The sequence below is a fragment of the Lepidochelys kempii genome, chromosome 25 (assembly GCF_965140265.1).
Source record: "Lepidochelys kempii isolate rLepKem1 chromosome 25, rLepKem1.hap2, whole genome shotgun sequence".
NCBI lineage: Eukaryota > Metazoa > Chordata > Testudines > Cheloniidae > Lepidochelys > Lepidochelys kempii.
Genome location: NC_133280.1, coordinates 2,419,118 through 2,441,466, shown reverse-complemented (window position 1 = coordinate 2,441,466; position 22,349 = coordinate 2,419,118). Strand labels below are relative to the sequence as shown.

At 44.9% G+C, this 22,349-nt stretch overlaps 1 protein-coding gene across 1 annotated transcript in view; it reads right to left on the bottom strand.

Moving 5' to 3' along the window:
* Positions 1–22,349, bottom strand: part of ELAVL1 (ELAV like RNA binding protein 1) — a 112,557-nt gene that overhangs the window by 34,692 nt on the left and 55,516 nt on the right. The window contains exon 3 of the mRNA XM_073324407.1: positions 4,488–4,591. Coding sequence (XP_073180508.1) covers positions 4,488–4,591 — 104 coding nt within the window. The remainder of the gene's footprint in view (positions 1–4,487; positions 4,592–22,349) is intronic.

Sequence of the window (22,349 nt, the reverse complement as noted above, 5' to 3'; positions counted from 1 at the left end):
TTTCCCATGCACTCCCCAGACATCGCCAACACACTCTTATCAACCTCCTCGCTCAAGTCTATACCCGCAGCATTCCACTCCTTCCCCTCACAGTCCAGCACTGTGGACTCCCACTACACACAGCACTCAAACACCCATCCCTCTGCAGTTTGGCCCTGCTGAAGTACAGCACCTACTTCATTGTACTCCAAAGGAGAAGGCTGGATATGATCCCTGGACATACTCAAATCTTTAGCTGTCCTGGGATGCCTCCTCCCCCTGGGACCTTCCCTTCCCCCATCCCCCACTCCTAATTTTTGCTTGTTTGACTCTCCTTTTAATAAAATAATTGTGATGGTTTGAAAGCAATCTTTATTCTATTAACTGAAAGCAAAAAGAGCACTGCAAAACAACATACAATTATGTTAAATCCCCTTATTGCATCATGTGCATTAGTCACCTCCGAGCATTAAAAGCATTACAAGCACTGCAATCCTGAGCATAGCAACAAATATTAGTGGCTTTCAGCTTCAAATTGCTGCCTCAAGACATCCCTGATCCTTATGGCCCTGCACTGTGCCTCTCTAATAGCCTTGGTGTCTGGTTGTTCAATCTCAGCCTCCAGGTGCTGAGCCTCTGTGGTACAACCCTGAGTGAAGTTTTCACCCTTCCCTTAACAAATATTCTGGAGCTGTGATAAATTAAGCAGGGGAGGGAGGGAGAGGAAGGGGGGGTGCTCCCTTTTATGGGCACCCAGCCAACCAGTTAGCTATTAAGTTCCTCTTGGTGGCTGTTCTCTGCTTGCTTTACCTGTAAAGGGTTAACAACGTCCCCCAGGTAAAGGAAAGGGAGTGGGCACCTGACCAAAAGAGCCAATGGGAAGGCTAGAACTTTTTAAAAATGGGAAAAAAAGCTTTCCCTTTGTCTCTCTGGTTGTTCTCTCTTGGCTGAAGAGACAGGGACAGCAGGAATGCTGTGTAAAGTTTGAACCATGTATGAAAAATGATCTTCCATACCTAGAAGGATTCATTGGGACAGGGAATGTTTAGATAGATGTGATCAGATTTATTTCTCTATTTTGGGTTGTGGATTTCCTCTGTGATAAGCTCAGATATTTTTGTTTTCTTTTGTAACGTTAAGCTGGCCTCCAGGGAGCCATTCCTGGTGTTTAACCCCTTTCCAGTTGCTTTATAAAATCAAGCAATAGCCTGATTTTCCAGATGTGTTTCCTTTCTTCTTTTTTAATAAAATTTACCTCTCTTAAAAAACCTGATTGAAAAACATATGCACAGACCTTACCCTTTAAGACACAAAACCAATTAGCTGGTGGCAACAGCTGGATTTCCCTTTTGTTTGTTTTCTCTCTCAGCTTTCCCAAGGGAGGGATGGAAAAGCCAAGGGGCCTTAGGGAAAACTTCAAGTGAGTTTTTCCGGGATTTGCAAGAGGCAGTTTTTCACTTGGGTGGTGGCACTGTTTACTGAGCCAAGGTCAGAGCAAAGCTGTAACCTTGGGAGTTTAAAACAAGCATGGGGTGACAAGTATTAATTTTTAGAATCCTTGCAGGCCCCTACCTTCTGCGCTCAAAGTGCTAGAATGGGGAATCAGCCTTGACAGAAGCGTATGGCACACGGCTATATGCATAGGAATATTGTCATTGGTCAGGAACAGCTTTCCATAGAGGCAGCGCCAGCGGGCTTTTAAATGGCCAAAAACACACTCCAGTGTCATTCTGCACTTGCTCAGCCTGTTGTTGAACTGCTCCTTGCTGCTGTCAAGTTGCCCCACGTATGGCTTCATAAGCCACGGCATTAAGGGTAGGTGGGGTCTCCCAGGATCACAATGGGCATTTCGACCTCCCCTACAGTGATTGTCTGGTCTGGGAAGAAAGTCCCTGCTTGCAGCTTCCTGAACAGGCCAGTGTTCCAAAAGATGCGTGCGTGATCCACAAAAGCGCCTGGAGAACCATTGAGAAATACCCCTTGCGATTAAAGTACTCGGTGGCTGGGCAGTCTGGTGCCAGAATTGGAATATGCATGCCATCTATCGCCCCTCTGCAGTTAGGGAAGTCCATTTGTGCAAAGCCATCCACAATGTCATGCACGTTACCCAGAGTCACCATCTTTCAGAGCAGGATGCGATTAATGGCCCTGCACACTTCAGTCAACATGAGTCCAATGGTAGACTTTCCCACTCCGAACTGATTAGCAACCAATCAGTAGCAGTCTGGAGTAGTCAGCTGCCACAGTGTGATTGCCACGCACTTCTCCATTGGGAGGGAAGCTCTCATTGTTGTGTCCTTGTGCTGCAGGGCTTGGGCGAGCTCATCACAGAGTCCCATGAATGTGGCTTTCCTCATCCGAAAGTTCTGCAGCCACTGCTCATCACCCCAGATGTGCATGATGATGTGATCCTAACATTCAGTGCTGGTTTCCCCAAGCATAAAAACGGCACTCCACTGTGGTCCTATACGAATACCACAAGCAATCTCATGTCATAGCTATTATGCGTGGTGAAATCAATGTCGCACTCCTCTTGCCTTTGTAGTTTAAGGAATAACTCCACTGCCACTCATGATGTGCTGGTCAGAGCAAGCAGCATACTGGTCAGCAGTGCGGGATCCATTCCTGCCCAAATAGGCAGGGCGTGCAGTACACAAACCGTTGAAAGACAGTGTTGAATGCGGACGGAAGCGCTGGGATGCGAAGCAATGCATCACGGGTCACTGGTACGGGACCCAGGATGCCCCACAACCCCCTCTACCTTCCCACAAGTCTTAGTAGCAGAAAAGAAAGAGGTGCTCTGTGGGATAGCTGCCCAGAGTGCACCGCTCCAAATACTGACGCAAGTGTGAACATGCTACTGCGCAGGCAGCTGACAGTGTGAGCACTCTCTGAGCGGCGCTGTAACTGCCGGCACTGTAACTTTGCCAGTGTAGACGTGCCCCTAAGTGGCATCATTACTCTGATGAGCCAACTACAGGCCCAGCATTGATCCTGCCAACTGACATATAATACACTGAGCAGCCCCAATGTGAGCTTTGCTTCGTGTATCATATCTTATTTTGTAATAATTTCAGTGCCTACTAAGAACCAGTAACTATATTCAAGCAAAAAGAAAAGGAATACTTGTGGCACCTTCGAGACTAACCAATTTATTTGAGCATAAGCTTTCGTGAGCTACAGCTCACTTATCGGATGAAGTGAGCTGTAGCTCACGAAAGCTTATGCTCAAATAAATTGGTTAGTCTCGAAGGTGCCACAAGTATTCCTTTTCTTTTTGCAAATACAGACTAATACGGCTGTTACTCTGAAACCTATATTCAAGCACAGAACATACCAATTGAAGAACTCATGACATCAATACAGGCTTTAGCACCTGAGTTAGGGACAGTTAACCAGCAAAAATACACCTTTTATCCTTCTTCAAACCTTCTAGTACAGAAAAAGAAAGTTACAGGCAAATATTTCAGCTGATCTGAGAGTCTATCCTTTTCAGGACAATGGTATATATACATTGTGCATGTCTTTCCTTTGTTTTAAGGCAGAGCTCATTGAGTACCTGAGATTCACATGAGTTCAATCCAAAAGCCAGGCAACAATCTGGAATAATCTTACCTACTGTGCACAGACACCACAGTCGTCACCATATGGCATTGAGATAGAACCCATGACCTGCCAGTAATTATGTACACCAGGGGTATGTAAATTGGCACCTAGATACTATAGTGATGGGTGCTCTAAAAATGGAGAGAGAGAGAGAGAGAGAGAGAGAGAGAATATCTTTGAAAATAAAGCTATTACAAAAGCTGAGGTGTTTGACAGCTCATTCCACTGCACGGTTCCCCTATAAACACCCTGTTCCCAGTTTCTGATGCTCTCTGATGCACAGCATTCACTCAAGAAAAGCAAATGACAAAACAAATATTTATCTGAGCATGGAATCTAAAACATCTCAGACTTATAAGAACTTCTTCCAATGTAAGTTACCAATATAATTGACAAATAGATTTGCAAAACAAATGGGCATGACTTGAGCTGCCTACTTGGGGTGGCTATTGTGCTTTAGAGTGGTATCAAAGAGACAGATACTTTGGGAACTCAGAGAAAAAAGTGCTGAATACTTGGCAATCCACACTTAATTCAGGGGCAGCTGCTGGGTGTCCAGCATTTATGAAAATCAGTCCAAAAGCCCTCAAAGCAGTTTTAAGACAGTAATGAAACAACAAAATGCTAATTATAAGTTTTCAAAATAATTTATCTCACCAGCTAAGCTTTTCAAACATTTTCTTACATCAAAAGAAGCACTGCTTTAAGTTATGCAAGATGCTAAACCAACATCCATTCTTGAGCTTTTAATCTTGCAAGGCATATAGAAGTCGAAAAGGAATTGGGGAGACAACTTACTAGGAGAATGCATTAAAGTTTTAGAAGACAGAGTTCCAGTTAACTGTTCTTTATGTATAAGTTACACTTTTACAATATTAAGCTTTAAAATCCATGCTTGTTACCTTGATTGTTTTTGACTGAAGTCTCAGGCCATTCAGTGTGTTTATTGCTCTTTCAGCATCTTTAGCACTCACATAGTTCACAAAGCCATAGCCTAAGCTGTGTCCTGCATGAAAGAACATTTTTTTACATTAATCCTGATGAATAAAAAGGTGTCACTGGTGAAATACAAGTATTTGGTCTACAGATGACAAAACTTCACCTAAATCATACAAAAACTTAAGAGCTTTTCCAACAACTCCAGGTTAAGTTACTCAGGTCTGTCACATATCATGTGGGAAAAAGAAAAGGAGTACTTGTGGCACCTTAGAGACTAACCAATTTATTTGAGCATGAGCTTTCACGAAAGCTCATGCTCAAATAAATTGGTTAGTCTCTAAGGTGCCACAAGTACTCCTTTTCTTTTTGCAAAGACAGACTAACACGGCTGTTACTCTGAAACCTATCATGTGGGGTGTCTGATGTAATGCTCACCCATTTGTCACTTCAGACGTGTGTCCTTGAGGCTAGTGCATCTCAGATGGCAAATGTAGAGCCTCAACAATACATTCAAGTCTGAAACAATGACTCAGTACCCTGTTTCATCTGCAATCACAATCAGCAACTATTTTGTCCCCTGGAACAGATCCTGACATGCAACATTTTCTGATTTCACTTCTTATTGTCTCCCCTCTACCCTTCAAAAGGGTGCTTCAAAATCTGTGAGAGAACAGTTAAACTTCATGCAAAAACAAATGAACCAAGTGCTAAACTAAGTTTATAAATATACAAAGTTTAAAAAAAAAAAAAGTAGCAAGTGAGAACGTTTGGCAAATGACCATGCACCAGAAAAGTCACAAGATTATCCGTTTCCCTGCTGCTGCAGCAACTCAATCCTCCATTCCTGGAGGCAAGAGTAGAGAAAGAGGGCTATCTTTCACACCACTCTTATTATTTCGTTAAATTTGTCATTCTCTGTATGTAAGGGTGGAGAAAACCTTAGGTCCAAGTTGGTTCATGCCCTGTCTCTTAAAACAAAAACAGCCGTACTTCTCTGCAGGTATATTACTGGATGTTCATGTCCATCCTTTTCTTAAATTATTCTTCACTCCCTCTTAAGTGTTTGAGAATAAAAATTCAATCTTTAAATCATCTCAGACAGTTACTCTGAAGAAATGTTTCAGAGTAGCAGCTGTGTTAGTCTGTATTCGAAAAAAGAAAAGGAGTACTTGCCACTGAATGCATCCGATGAAGTGAGCTGTAGCTCACGAAAGTTTATGCTCAAATAAATCTGCTAGTCTCTAAGGTGCCACAAGTCCTCCTTTTCTTTCTGAAGAAATGAATTCTCAGACAAACATTCTTTCTCCAATTTCCCCAAATGCCAGCTCCCAGCTGAAGTACCAAGTACCAAGCCTACTTTAGGGTGCAACATCCTTGTGGTTAGGGACTGCCACCAGATATATAACACTGTAGTGGGGCATCTGCCCCACTCCTGGAGAACAGGGGTTAAAAGCAGCCAAGCTAACCTGATTGGGGAAGCAGCCACAGCTGTGGCCTGCTCAATTAGCGCCCAGCTGGTCCTGATAAGAGGGCTGTGGGTAAGAAGCTGGAGGAGTCTCACTCTAGCCCTGGAGTAGGATGGGCTAGCTGCCTGAGAGGAAGGTACCTGAAGCAGAGCAGTATTGGGGCAGGGCAAGAGGAGCTAGGGAGCTCCAGCCTGGTAAAACCCCAGGCTGCAGGCCTTGTTGAAGGCCTACGAAGAGGTACTGGGGCCTCAGAGGTGCAGCCTAGGAATAGGCAGAGGCAGCTGGTCCTAACCCCTTGCCAATGATGCGTGGCCATTACAGACTGCTGTCTGCCCCAGTGAGCGGGAGCTAGATGACGACTGGCAGTAGCCACCGAGGCAAGGCGGGTTTAGAGGGTTGGGGATTCCCCTGGGATGGGAGACCCAGAGAGAGTGGGGGTACTGCTGGGGCAAAACCCTGAGGTAAAGGGGCACCGGAGTCCAGGAGGGACATGGGGCCTGAGGCAGGCAAGACACCGGCCTGCAGAGGGCGCTCTGGGCTGGACAAGAGCTAATCCCCAAGACGACCAGCAGGAAGCACCACACTGGTGAGTCGTCTCCTCGCTACAAACAAATTTTAAATTTTCTCAAATAATTTGACCTAAATACAGTGACTCTCCCTCAACAAAAATTCCCTCTCCCTGCTTCACAGTCAGAGCTGTGGGCTGTGATTAAGGACAACTAGGAAGAGATTGTATTATTTTATCTGACAGTCTAGAAGCTCTGCTTTGGTGGAAACAGTTTGGTTTGAGGTCACTGGGGAGAAGACATGGCTAAGAAAGTTGCCCCAGAGGACCTTCTTCTGAATCAGTCATTTTTGGTATGTGGGCTGGTTCCAAAGTAGCCATCACCAGGCAAAGAGGGAGCTCTGTACTGTCCCAAGGTGAGATCCCCTCCAGGACCCATGTATTATAGGAAAATTAAACCCTCTAGTATTATTTCAAAGTTGAATACACCAAAAGAATGCCATCTTCCTAGTACCTGCTCTGGACAATCTATGGATAATAGCAGTGGACTCTAAATCATCAATCCTCTCAAAAGTACCAGTACATCCACACAAGGATGCATGAGATGAACTAACAGCAATATCAAAGAACAGAAGGAATCTCGAGGGCTATAATGATTCAGTGATTATGAGGAGTGCTCGGAGTAACTATGTATGATATGGGGCTAAATGTAATATACAACTACAGCACGGGAGGATACAAAGATTTACAGTGGACCTGTGACAGAAAGCAGACAAGAGGACAGATGTTTTTAAATGTATATGGTGTGGCTATACAGATGGCAAAAAAATCTCTTGACTTCCACTATAGCATGTGCAAAGTCCTGATCAATGGATTCGGTCTGATTGCAGATAGACTGGTTAATGCAGACTGACTTCATCTGATTGCTGATGAGACTTTCTCTAATTTGGAGGTAACCTCTGGTTACTTTACAGATAAAAGTCAGAGGCAGACTGAAGTCTCCATATCTGAGATAGGGTCTGGGAAGAGATAAATACCAGGTTCTCTCTCTGGTTGAGTTTTGGTCTGTATCATGCACTGGTAGAACTTCATGCCACAACCTGTTATTTGGGTCTCAGTCCTTCTTGACTGGTACAGACCACCAGAGAGATAGGAAAGGCACACAACTGGATCCTTCACAACTGGAGCATGCTAACACCTCCTTTGAAGAGCAGAGTGTTTAATGCTCTATAGGAAGCATGTTTTCAGCTTCTGTCCAGAAACCCACCTCAAAGCAGACTATCAACTAGTACCTAATCTCTTACCTTTAGCAGAGATTATGGAAAAGGTTACAGTAAAACTAATTTCTCAGTATCTGGAGCTCCCTGCACCTTGCTGATCAGGGTTCCAACCTAGGTACAGAGATTGCACTTCTGGTGTTGGTTAGCAATTTTCTCTGGGCAAAGGATAAAAATCCGTAATCCTTGTTATCAGCTCTGCCTTCAGTACCACAGATCGTGAAGTGTTATGGCAAGTCAACAGGGCTGCTCTTTAATGGCTGTGTTACTTTTTGTGGCAAGATCCTGAGGGCTCTTTCATGTGAAGTATCGCAAAGTTCTATGATGTCAATCAATGAACATGCTAAATGAGTGGCAAAGTAATATGGCCCTAAATATTTCAATATATTGATGATAGATTTTTTGCCATTTCCTACAGCTCAGAGTGTGAAGTTCAGCATCTTCCCTAGCTCTGGACAAGATTGGCTATGGATGAGAGTGAGCTGGATGAGACCTATTACAGATAAAAATGGAATGATTATAGTGAGTTAAGGGAGGCAATTGGAAGGGGTGGCTTATGTCAGATCCTCTGAAGGTGTCTGGACATAACTGGTAGTAAAATTAAAAAATTAAGGGTCTGGTTAAATTTCCAACTGCTGCTAGATGCTCAAACAAAAGCAGTGACCAAGACACCCTTTTCCTACCACTGGCAATGGGGTTGCATCCTTCCCTCTCAGATGAAGACTTTGCCACTATAGTCCATGCCTTTGTCACCTTTAGATTGGACTTCTGCAATGTGCTATACACATAGGTTACATCTTAAATCATTCACAAGCTAAAGCTAGTGCAGAATGTTGCAACTCGTTTGTTAAATGGAGTATCTTGCTGCAAGTACATGATGACAGTGCTCCAGGACCTATCCCTTGGCTCCCAGTTGCTGATTTTGAGTTTTAATGCCATAAATGGGTTGGGATCATCCAACATAAAACACACTTCTTTCCTTGTGCAATCCTGCAGTAGTTGTGATCAGCAGAGGCATATGAACTAGAGCTCCCTAGGTACAGAAAAGGGAGCTGTTCACAGACCACCCGCTCTGAGGGGAGCGAATTACAATGTCAAACCATCTCCTAGTTCCAAACAGCCTAACTTAACTGACCTTTAGGGCATGCTGGAAAGTATACTTTGAGCAGGCATTTGGGGAGAGCTGAAGTGATTAGGGAAAGTGTTTATTTAGGGACAAGGAGAGGGATGGGGGACAATTTATTTAATTTATAATAGGTCTGCAGGTTGGTGATAGTATGTATGATATGGGGGAGGGGAGAATGACTAGAATAGAGAATACACTACTGTATTGATTTTGTAATGGTTTTCATAGTCTATTTGTAGTTGATGGAAAGGATAGCAAGACTCTGAATAGACCATCTTGTGTGTATAATTAAATCCAAATACATTAAAATTAAATAAAAAGCAAAAGCAAATATACCCTTTCTTCAGCTGAATCATTAGCCAAGCAGAGCATGCATGAAAGTTACAATTTTAGATAAAGTATTACACTCACAAACACCACACAGAATATCTTTTTTGTTGTTGTATTCATAACAAACTCTTTCATAAAGTGTCTTTCCTTTTGCTACATACAACTTCATTCCCTTCTACCCTAGGTATGCTGTCTAGGTACCTGTTTCTCTCCTCCCCCTCTTCACCCCCTGCTCTTCCTTGGATGCACTGCTTGAGTTACTACGTTCCTTCTCCCTTTTATATTTCTCTCCTGCTGTTGGTAGAAACTCCAGTCCCACAGGTGGCTCCAACAGGGGAATGGGGCTCGTGTTAGTTTTTCCTCTTATGTAGCAGAGGTCCCTAATAGAGGCATCTAGGTCAGATCCTTCTCTGCCCTCCTCCTCTCCATTTGCTTTTAAATGTCTCCTGGCTTCTCTCTTCAATGAGCAGCCTAGAAGTAAAGAGACAGTAGGATTTGTGACTAATCAATTCTTGCCAGAGCATTTGCCCAATAGTTCACGGGCTAGTTTGGGAACAGGTGATACAGATGTCTGGTAGTGATGCTTCCTTTAAATTAACAAACGTTAATGTCAGGTTTCAGAGTAGCAGCCGTGTTAGTCTGTATTCACGAAAAGAAAAGGAGGACTTGTGGCACCCTAGAGACTAACCAATTTATTTGAGCATAAGCTTTCGTGAGCTACAGCTCACTTCTTCGGATGCTTATGCTCAAATAAATTGGTTAGTCTCTAAGGTGCCACAAGTCCTCCTTTTCTTTTTGCAAATGTTAATGTGTGTGCTACATTAGTCATGAGTCCCTAACCAGAGAGGGCTCAACAGTGATGGATTTGTAGCTACCATTCGCTCTTCACCACGGGCCTCACAGGGTACATCCACACTGCAATAAGAGACTGGGGACATGGCCGCGACTGGCCCAGGTCAGATGACTCAGGCTATGGGGCTATAAAATTGCAGACGTCTGGGTTTGGGCTGGAGTCCGAGCTCCGAGACCCTGTGATGGGGGAGGGTCTCAGGGCCCAGACATCTAGGCTGCATTTTTTAGCTCCACAAGCACAAGTCATCTGACACAGGCTCAGAGACTTAGTGCTGTGGGTTTTTCATTACAGCGTAGACATACCCCTAGTGGTTACAAGTTCTGCTGGCAAGCATCTAACCAGCAGGAGTACTAAGGGGCAGGACTCACAGCTCCTCCTCCCTGTTATCTGCTCTTCTTGCCTCAAGTGAACCATAAGAAATATGACACTAAAGGCAATATTTAGGGGTTATAATTAATTATAAACAAACAGGTTATAAAAATAGGACTTACAATAGGTGCAAAGGAAGAAAATGTAAAATTTGTTCTATTTGACCAAGCATAAGCAACAGAGAAAAAAAACAACAAAATTTGCGCAGAAGAGAGTCTGCCCAATGCTTACTCATTGATTTCAACCACTACAGCTTCATGTAGGACACAGGCAAAAATAAATGCTGCCCACGCTTGCCAACACACCCTGGTAGAACCAGAACCATAGATATTAAGGTCAGAAGGGACCATTATGATCTAGCTGAAAGCCAGCAACTAGAAGCTATATACTCTTCACTTCACTAGTGAAGCGGCTCCACTTGGCCTGGAAGAAACGCCTAGTGGACTCCTTCCTGCTGCTCAAGAGGTTGTCTTGCACTTCTGATGAACACTCTCATTCTAGAGAAGATGCCCATCTAAATACCACACTGTGAGGTGAAGTGTCTGCTGATCAGGATGTCTGATCTTCCTATTATGTTGCGTTAGCAGCTCAGGGAAAGTGGGGATGGGAAGTGGAGGGCAAGCTGACATGGTTTCCCAACCTTCTCTGCAGAACTGTCTGGCTCACAGTAGGGCAATCAGGATTACCACTGCTCTCTCCTGCCCGATCTTGTGGAGTACCCATAGCAGGAATGGTGGTGGGGAAGATGTAGTTGATCTAGTCTGACCAGCAGAGAATGAGTGCATTGCAAGTGGAAACCAATACCTCTCTCAGTGCAGTATGTGCCTCGGGGGAGGCAAAGAGATCCCACGTTGCAGTCTCCCATTTGTTGAAGATGTCGCTTACTATGGTATCGTGGAGTTCCCACTTGTGATCGATCACGAATGGTCAGCTGAGCGAATCTGCAATCACTTTCTGAGTCCCTCGAAGATAGGCTGCAGATAAAAGGATCTTGTGGACGATGCACCAATATCACAGACTGACCACTTCACCAGAAACAGAGCCGTTAACTTCATGCCCCCTTGTTTGTTGATGTAGTAAACAGTGGCAGTGTTGTCCAGCATGATAAGACCGTGATGGGAACAAATGGATAGGAGAAATGCTTGGCATGCCTTCCTAACAGCTCAGAGTTCTAGAATGTTGACTTGCATCCTGAATTCTTGAGGGGTCAATGTTCCCTGCGTTATGCAATCTCCCACCCTATGCGGGATGTGTTGGTAATGACTGTATTGTCCGGGGAGGATGGGAGAAAGGGGACCCTCACACAGACCTGTTGGATATTAGGTAAACCTTTTTCACGAGGAGGGTGGTGAAGCACTGGAATGCGTTACCTAGGGAGGTGGTAGAATCTCCTTCCTTTGAGGTTTTTAAGGTCGAGCTTGACAAAGCCCTGGCTGGGATGATTTAGTTGCGGATTGGACTAGATGACCTTCTGAGGTCCCTCCCAACCCTGATATTCTATGATTCTGTGACCCATCGGGGCCTGTCCACCACTGGAGGGAAGAGTGTACTTCAGTAGAAACCATCAGTATCAGATCCATGGGTGAGTAAACTCTCTGGAGCCACATCTAGGAGGCAGCAAAGGTGGAGGTGAGCCAAGGCAGTGATGTATGTGCCCAAGGCCATATGGCCAAAGAGAGATAGGCAAGAGAGAAGGACCACTGACTACTCGGGCTACGAGTTCCTAAGAAAGACTACTCGGGCTACAAAAGACTGGACTACGTTCCTTGGTAGCTATGCTTGTGCTATGACTAAGCTGATGGAGGCCCCTATGAATTCTAGGGACCATGTGGGGTCCAAAGTTGATTTTTCAACATTGATGATGACCGTATGGGTTGAAAGGAGTCTGAGTAATATGGAGGTAGAAATCAGGACTTCATCTCTGGACCACGCTGCTAAGAGCCAGTCATTGAGATAGGCGTTATGGGGTCCTTGTATTCCCCAGAGATAGGCCTCCCTGATGGCGAAAGCTTTTCCACTGAATGCATCCGATGAAGTGAGCTGTAGCTCATGAAAGCTTATGCTCAAATAAATTGGTTAGTCTCTAAGGTGCCACAAGTCATCCTGTTCTTTTTGCGGATACAGACTAACACGGCTGCTACTCTGAAACCTGGGAGCAGTGGTGAGTCCAAATGGCAGGACCCTGTATTGAAAGTGCTGAAGGACTACCGTAAACATCAGGAACCTTCGGTGGGACAGATGGATGTTCATGTGAAAATAAGCATCCTGCACATGGAGAGCCATAAGCAAATGCCTTCTTCTAATGATGGGATGATGGCTGCTAAGGTGACCATATGAAACTTGGGTTTTGCAGATGAATCAATTGAGACTATAGAGATACAGGATTGGGCTCCACCCATCCTTCTATTGAGGTATCAGGAAGTAAGTTGAATAGAAAAGTCCAGAGGAACCCACTATCGTCCCTCTTTGTAGTCAGGAGGCCACCTCCAGGGCGAAGTTGCTGTCATGAGTAGTCCTTGAGGAGGGATGGGGAAGGGGGCTGTGGATGAGGTAGCATAAAGAACTCAATCGTATAGCCATATTGGATGACATTTAGCACCCACTTGTATGTTATTGCACTCAAGCTTGTAAAAGAGTGCTAGACGACACTCAAATGGGGTGGTGTGGTTGTATGGCAGCAGGCAAGGTGGCTGACAGCTCTCTAGAGTTCCTCAGAAATACCTCTTCTGTAGGGGTTGCACCTGGGAGGAGGAAGACTGAGGGTGGTCCTGGAGGATGAGATTTTTTTAATCTTCTGGAATCAGGTCTGTTCCTGTTGTGGAAGTTTCTCGGCAAAGTCCTTAAATTTTCTGTAATTCAGGAAATTGTATTTGGCAAGTAATGCCTGATCATTTGAAATCCTATATTGAAGGCTGACTGAAAAGAAGACTTTGCAGCCTGAAAAGTCCAGTTGCTTGCCCTCCCTGCTGGATGGGGTGGAGCATGGATGCTGTTGCCTAGCCCGTTCTGTCGCTGCATGGACCACAAGTGAATTGGGAGGTGGAGGTGAGAACAGAACTCAGACTCCTTGACTGGTACAAGTATCCTTTTCTGCCCCCTTTGGGGTAGGTGTACATGGGGCTGGCGTATGCCAAATTGTGTGAGCTGGCTCAAGGATGGCATCATTGTTTGATATCGAGGCCAAGCAGAGTCGACCTAAGAGAAGTATATCCAGCAGCTTATGCTGAGTGTCTTGGATCTCCTTCTGGGGAATGTGAAGCTCTCCAGCCACCCCACGCAGGAGATCCTGGAATTCCTGGTAGTCATCAGAAGATGGGCAGGACATTGAAACCACTACTGCATCAGGAATCATAGAATCATAGAATCATAGAATATCAGGGTTGGAAGGGACCCCAGAAGGTCATCTAGTCCAACCCCCTGCTCAAAGCAGGACCAATTCCCAGTTAAATCATCCCAGCCAGGGCTTTGTCAAGCCTGACCTTAAAAACCTCTAAGGAAGGAGATTCTACCACCTCCCTAGGTAACGCATTCCAGTGTTTCACCACCCTCTTAGTGAAAAAGTTTTTCCTAATATCCAATCTAAACCTCCCCCACTGCAACTTGAGACCATTACTCCTCGTTCTGTCATCTGCTACCATTGAGAACAGTCTAGAGCCATCCTCTTTGGAACCCCCTTTCAGGTAGTTGAAAGCAGCTATCAAATCCCCCCTCATTCTTCTCTTCTGCAGGCTAAACAATCCCAGCTCCCTCAGCCTCTCCTCATAACTCATGTGTTCCAGTCCCCTAATCATTTTTGTTGCCCTTCGCTGGACTCTCTCCAATTTATCCACATCCTTCTTGAAGTGTGGGGCCCAAAACTGGACACAGTACTCCAGATGAGGCCTCACCAATGTCGAATAGAGGGGAACGATCACGTCCCTCGATCTGCTCGCTATGCCCCTACTTATACATCCCAAAATGCCATTGGCCTTCTTGGCAACAAGGGCACACTGCTGACTCATATCCAGCTTCTCGTCCACTGTCACCCCTAGGTCCTTTTCTGCAGAACTGCTGCCTAGCCATTCGGTCCCTAGTCTGTAGCTGTGCATTGGGTTCTTCCGTCCTAAGTGCAGGACCCTGCACTTATCCTTATTGAACCTCATCAGATTCCTTTTGGCCCAATCTTCCAATTGGTCTAGGTCCTTCTGTATCCTATCCCTCCCCTCCAGCGTATCTACCACTCCTCCCAGTTTAGTATCATCCGCAAATTTGCTGAGAGTGCAATCCACACCATCTTCCAGATCATTTATGAAGATATTGAATAAAACCGGCCCCAGGACCGACCCTTGGGGCACTCCACTTGATACCGGCTGCCAACTAGACATGGAGCCATTGATCACTACCCGTTGAGCCCGACAATTTAGCCAGCTTTCTACCCACCTTATAGTGCATTCATCCAGCCCATACTTCCTTAACTTGCTGACAAGAATACTATGGGAGACCGTGTCAAAAGCTTTGCTAAAGTCAAGAAACAATACATCCACTGCTTTCCCTTCATCCACAGAACCAGTAATCTCATCATAAAAGGCGATTAGATTAGTCAGGCATGACCTTCCCTTGGTGAATCCATGCTGGCTGTTCCTGATCACTTTCCTCTCATGCAAGTGCTTCAGGATTGATTCTTTGAGGACCTGCTCCATGATTTTTCCAGGGACTGAGGTGAGGCTGACTGGCCTGTAGTTCCCAGGATCTTCCTTCTTCCCTTTTTTAAAGATTGGCACTACATTAGCCTTTTTCCAGTCATCCGGGACTTCCCCGGTTCGCCACGAGTTTTCAAAGATAATGGCCAGTGGCTCTGCAATCACAGCCGCCAATTCCTTCAGCACTCTCGGATGCAACTCGTCCGGCCCCAGGGACTTGTGCACGTCCAGCTTTTCTAAATAGTCCCTAACCGCCTCTATCTCCACAGAGGGCTGGCCATCTCTTCCGCATTTTGTGATGCCCAGCGCAGCAGTCTGGGAGCTGACCTTGTTAGTGAAAACAGAGGCAAAAAAAGCATTGAGTACATTAGCTTTTTCCACATCCTCTGTCACTAGGTTGCCTCCCTCATTCAGTAAGGGGCCCACACATTCCTTGGCTTTCTTCTTGTTGCCAACATACCTGAAGAAACCCTTCTTGTTACTCTTGACATCTCTGGCTAGCTGCAGCTCCAGGTGCGATTTGGCCCTCCTGATAACATTCCTACATGCCCGAGCAATATTTTTATACTCTTCCCTGGTCATATGTCCAACCTTCCACTTCTTGTAAGCTTCTTTTTTATGTTTAAGATCCGCTAGGATTTCACCATTAAGCCAAGTTGGTCGCCTGCCATATTTACTATTCTTTCGACTCATCGGGATGGTTTGTCCCTGTAACCTCAACAGGGATTCCTTGAAATACAGCCAGCTCTCCTGGACTCCTTTCCCCTTCAAGTTAGTCCCCCAGGGGATCCTGGCCATCCGTTCCCTGAGGGAGTCGAAGTCTGCTTTCCTGAAGTCCAGGGTCCGTATCCTGCTGCTTACCTTTGTTCCCTGCGTCAGGATCCTGAACTCAACCAACTCATGGTCACTGCCTCCCAGATTCCCATCCACTTTTGCTTCCCCCACTAATTCTACCCGGTTTGTGAGCAGCAGGTCAAGAAAAGCACCCCCCCTAGTTGGCTCCTCTAGCACTTGCGCCAGGAAATTGTCCCCTACGCTTTCCAAAAACTTCCTGGATTGTCTATGCACCGCTGTATTGCTCTCCCAGCAGATATCAGGAAAATTAAAGTCACCCATGAGAATCAGGGCATGCGATCTAGTAGCTTCCGTGAGCTGCCGGAAGAAAGCCTCATCCACCTCATCCCCCTGGTCCGGTGGTCTATAGCAGACTCCCACCACTACATCACTCTTGTTGCACACACTTCTAAACTTAATCCAGAGACACTCAGGTTTTTCTGCAGTTTCGTACCGGAGCTCTGAGCAGTCATACTGCTCCCTTACATACAGTGCTACTCCCCCACCTTTTCTGCCCTGCCTGTCCTTCCTGAACAGTTTATAACCATCCATGACAGTACTCCAGTCATATGAGTTATCCCACCAAGTCTCTGTTATTCCGATCACGTCATAGTTCCTTGACATCACCAGGACCTCCAGTTCTCCCTGCTTGTTTCCAAGGCTTTGTGCATTTGTATATAAGCACTTGAGATAACCTGTTGATCGCCCCTCATTGCCAGTATGAGGCAGGAGCCCTCCCCTCACAGACATTCCTGCCTGTGCTTCCTCCCGGTATCCCGCTTTCCCACTTACCTCAGGGCTTTGGTCTCCTTCCCCCGGTGAACCTAGTTTAAAGCCCTCCTCACTAGGTTAGCCAGCCTGCTGGCAAAGATGCTCTTCCCTCTCTTCGTAAGATGGAGCCCGTCTCTACCCAGCACTCCTCCTTCATGGAACACCATCCCATGGTCAAAGAAACCAAAGCCTTCTCTCCGACACCATCTGCGTAGCCATTCGTTGACTTCCACGATTCGACGCTCCCTACCTAGGCCTTTTCCTTCCACGGGGAGGATGGACGAGAACACCACTTGCGCATCCAACTCCTTTATTCTTCTTCCTAGAGCCACATAGTCCGCAGTGATCCGCTCAAGGTCATTCTTGGCAGTATCATTGGTGCCCACGTGGAGAAGCAGGAAGGGGTAGCGATCCAAGGGCTTGATGAGTCTCGGCAGTCTCTCCGTCACATCACGAATCCTTAGGAGAGGATGATGGGAACTTCTCGTGTTCCAGCAGTACCTTCTGAGCAGCTCATCTTCCATTACAGGTTCCAAACATCAACTCAAAAGCACCTCAGGTGGTGAAATAGGTGAAGCCTCCCTGACAGAATGGACAGGTTCTGAGGGAAGGTATTAGGGCCATGATCCCCAATAGGGACAGTAGGATGGATCCAGAGGGTACTGAGGAGGGCCCCATGGAACAAGGAAACCAGTGGCAGCTGGAGTGGAGAATATGGTCACAATATAGAAGGCCACAGTGGGTACTCGTAGTGGCGGGAAAGGATGGATGGTCCCTAACCCTCATCTAAGCCCTCTGAAGACAAAAACTTGGGAGACCAGTTCCATTGGCAGTACCATCGGAGCTAGCAGAAGCATGTGCATTGTTGGAGTGGTGGGCGAGGAGTGCCTCAGATGTGGCATGTCTGAAGTAGAGGGCTCCAGAAAGCGCGGGGACCTTGATTCTCCCAGAACAAACACTTCCTGGGGCTCTGGCACTTTTCCCAACCTCCCTGGCACCAAGAGAACTTTCTCAGTCCCTGGAACCAGAGCAGTGGTCTTTCTTGGAGGTTATGGCTCTCTGGTTCTGAGCGATGCTGATGTTGACTGTGTGCGTGTGTCCACACTTGGTACAGGCGGATCAGTCTATTCATGCAGCTGCTTTTCATGCTTGTGCACTTTAGGTTGCACTCTGTCCCCATGACTAACTCATGGAAGGAATCTCTCCCTTCTTAGGTTTAGAGGAAGACTTACTGCCGTGCTTATGTGCATGCTTCCTTACCTCCTGACTAGACCACGGCGCATGGTTCACAATGGTGGTACTGCTGGTGCCAGCCTACGACTTCATAGTTGAAGGCACACCGCTGGTAGCCTCAGGTTGATGTACAGGGAGGTTGCCTGGCCAGGGTCAAAATGAGGTCTCATGGCAACTTCCATGAGGTACTTCCAGAGATGGAGAGTCTGGGTATGGCTTGGGAAGAAGTGGCAGATACTGCACCTGGATGAAATGTGGGCTTCTTCCAAGCAGTAGATGCAGCGTTGATTTTCGTAGCTGACCAAGAAGGAACATGGGCAGGAGGCACTGATTTTAAAGTCTTGGGTTCTCTGCATAGTCCAGTACCCGCACACGGGGGGCTGGGGTGGGTATGGTGGAGGCGTTTCCACTGGGACTAAAACATCCCAAAAAGGAACCCTGATTCTACTAACAAACTAAACTACTAAAACTACTATAAAACCAATAGAAATGGTAAAACTCTTTAAAACTATGTTCAATTGTGTTTTTTGTTGTTGTAGTAGTAAGTGCATCACATGCAAGAGGACACTAATAGTTCCGATCCAGACCATGTTGCAGTCAGAAGGAACTGGAGACGTGATCGGTTCTGTCTGCCCTTTATCACCTCAGACAAAACCATGAGGCAAGCCACAGGCGCATGTGCAGATCAACAAACACTACCACCTGAAAAAAAATCTCCAGATCCAAACACATGGGGCACATGCATAAGCCCTCACTGAAATACAATAGGGTCCATCACTCGAAGAAGAACAGTCTTTTCAGTTTAAAGCAGAAAAAAAGCCTTTGATGACAAGGAGGTTCACCGATGACTATCTTTGTATAAGTTCTCTAAACAAAAATTAATTTTTTGTGATTGTTAATATTATACTTGTGGTAGAGAGATTTGTAAAATTGCAAAACTACTTCCTAAATAAAGAGTTATTTTAAGGGGGAAATCATTTAAAATTTGCCATAAAGGCTGCCCCTTATTCCTTAATTTTGCCCCAATGATATGACCACATGCTATTTTCTTGCCCCACAGAATCTGGGCCTTAATCAATGCCTAAAATACATAGTAAGGCTATATCTACACTACAGCTTATATTGGCATACCTTACGTCACACAGGGGTGTGAATAAACCACCACCGAGTGACATAAGTTACACTGACGCAAGTGCTCGTGTGCACAGTGCTATGTTGGTGGGAGACCTTGTCTGAAGGTTAGCCATGCCCCCAATGAGGCAGTTATCTGAAGCCCTCACCCCACCCCTGCCTCATTCAAAGGTGTGTAACTAATAAAGCAGGGGACTGCAGGAAGAGAAAGGATGGGCTTGTGCTTTAGGAAGTGAATTGGAGCTGCTTCTTCAGGAAGTGAGCAAAAGTAAGATCATCCTGGACAGACATTGCCTTTGTCTTCCTCCTCAGTGGATATTTACATAGCTTTTGAGGAATCAGCCCATCACACTCTAAAGAGTCAATCCTTTTCAGCTCTATCCCTTTGCCCCCAGTCAGGTGATAGCCTGAAACGTTGTTAAGGGGGGCTGGGACAGCCTATGAACCTTGGGCAACCACCGACAGGAATTATACCAAGACAAGGGTGTTACATATCCATAAAGAGCAGCACAAAACAGGCTACAGGTACAGTTTTCTGCATGAAACCAGGAGAAATATCCATGGTGCCCAACCTTCCAACCAAGCCAGCCACCAAGAGCTTCAAGTGTGATGTGACAATCAAATAGCACTTGGAACTTCAACCTCCTTTGAGGAGTTAATCAAACATCAAAGCAATGCAAAGGCTCTCAGGACAAAACCCTCAGACCAGACACTCCGCACATAAAGTCAGATGATTGCTTTGAAGCAAGCACAGAACCATAACCACTCCATCAGAATACAGAAATTCAAGATGAGTGCTCCATCTAGTTCAGTATCCTGTCTCGAAAACTGAAGCAGCTGGGTTTGGCCACAAGATACAAAAAAACCCTAACAGATATGGGACAACCTGCTCCCAGGGAAGAAATTTCCTCCTAAACCCCAGAAGTTAGAGGTTGGCTTATGCCCTGAAGTAGTGGTTTTAGATACTAGTTACTAAAACTTTGGAAAGTAACTCTGGATGTTCCCCTCTAGAAAAGCAGTTCCTTCTCTACTTGGGCACAAGTAGCTTAAAAGCCATTAAGCTCTGGGAAAGCATGGCCATTTTGAAAGAGAAAATTGCTTAAAACAACTAATTTCTTCAACAGTACATAAAAATCATTGCCAGTTATCCTTGTAATTATATGGAAAAATGTAACTAAAGACAACCATTTGTTAGTAAAAATGGTTCAAAAAAAGAGATACTAAACAGATTAGTTATTTATAAAATTTTATTTATTTAAAAAGGGACAAAGATGCATTCTCAGCAAAATAAAGAGTTAGCAGACGCCTTAGCAAAAGTGACCACGATCTATTTGCTGTGTGAAAACAGAATACAGTCCCAGCCAGTAATATAGACTCTTGGCATTGTAAAAGGGCCAATTTCTCAAAGCTAAAAATAATTATATGCAATACTGACAGAGCATAATGCTTCAGTTAGAGGGGCATCTTGGCTGAGAGCATATGAAAGATAAGTCAGCATGCAGCAATCAGCAAATGGAAAAAGGGGAAATGGATTGCAATGAATATAAACTAGAAGTTAAGAACTGCAGTTGACTCAAAGGAAGCTGAAGGTACCAATGGAGTATCAATGGCTAACGGGTTAAAGGACAGTACGGAAGAATATTTTTAATGAATCATGGAACAAAAGAAATCCTAACACTTATACAGATCTTCTTTACTAGATTGAGATGGTAAAATAGTCAATGATGCACAGAAGGTAAAAGCATTTGGTTAATGTTTATTCTGTATGAGGAACAAAACTAGATAACGTATCCACCTCATAACAGCACCATTCCAGCAGTAACCAAGGAGGGTGTTAAGCAGCTTCTACTAAAGTTAAAAACTTTTAATCAACAGGATTAAATAAAAACTACCATCATAAGGAGCAAAGATCATCTTCCAAGCGTTAACGGATGCCTTACGTCGTCTCAAATATGCATGTAGCACCAATGTCTGTGCAGCTGCTGCTCACAGATCCCACCCCGTAGCTGCTTGGGAAAGTAATGAAACACAGTCAACTATTGGAGCTATTCATAGCAAAGGATGATCCAAAAAACACAAGACAGATTAGGGGAATAGAGTAGCAGAAACTCCACACCAGATCCTCCAGAATCGGATGTAGTGGTAGTGGAAAGGGAAGAAGGGAGGGAAAAAGTCTCTAAAGTTGCAAAACTATTTCTGGTGTAGGTTTCAGAGTGGTAGCTGTGTTAGTCTGTATCAGCAAAAAGAATGAGAGTACTTGTGGCACCTTAGAGACCAATATTTATTTCTGCGGTAGTCCCCTGTTCTCACATGCATGCTTTCTAAAATATTCACCTTTTGCACAAAATTTTACATGCTTCGTCTCTAGCAAAACTGACATTCTATAAAAATATTAATTTCTATTCATGAGGATAACTCAGCCACTGAATTTTGAAGCTTCAGACTTGGTATGTAAATAGGCCTTAATGAACAATATGGGCTTTACTAATTTTGAAGAAGAGAGTAAGAATCTTTGAACTGCAGGATTCACCAAGTGCTGTAGAAAAATTCCATTAGGGCTGTTAGCTGCATGCTTAGACATGGGTGTAGGCAAACATGCATCCACAGGCAGTTAGCTGCACAGCTACTTGGTTATAGGAATTTACAACCTCACCTGCTGAAGCAGGAGATTGAAAACTCAAAAGATTCTGAACAAGGATGAGCAGAACTTGTAAAAATAGGAAACTGCTTAGCGTGTCAAAAATTACAGTACCTTTATACCCTAACCACCTCATTATTTCCACACCAAGAAGCTGATAAAGGCTCTGCTAGTGAACCTTGTTAGCTAATAAGATGAATAGGTGTATCAAGAAAGTTATGGCTCTGATGACATTATCTGAATTTCAAAGAACCATCAAATTCCACAAGACTAAGCAGCTCTGTGTTTGTTATTTTTCCCTGAGCCCCATCCTGCCTGCTTCCTTAAAGAACTTGGGAAGTTAAAATGGAATTAGCATTAGAGCAATGTTAAGGTCACAAAATAAAGCACTCAAATAAGAAAATTCCTTAAATTCCTTTCTCCTGCAACAATATATAAGGCACGTTGCACATGTAGCATTTTCCTGTTTTGAAGACTCCGATTGTTTGCACAGTCTACATCGCAATTTATTCAATAAGGCCAAGTTAATATTTCAGAAGAATTTACAGATTGAATGGACCTGTTCACACCAGGGTCTGAATTAAGTTAATGAGTTGCACCTCCTAATCCAAGA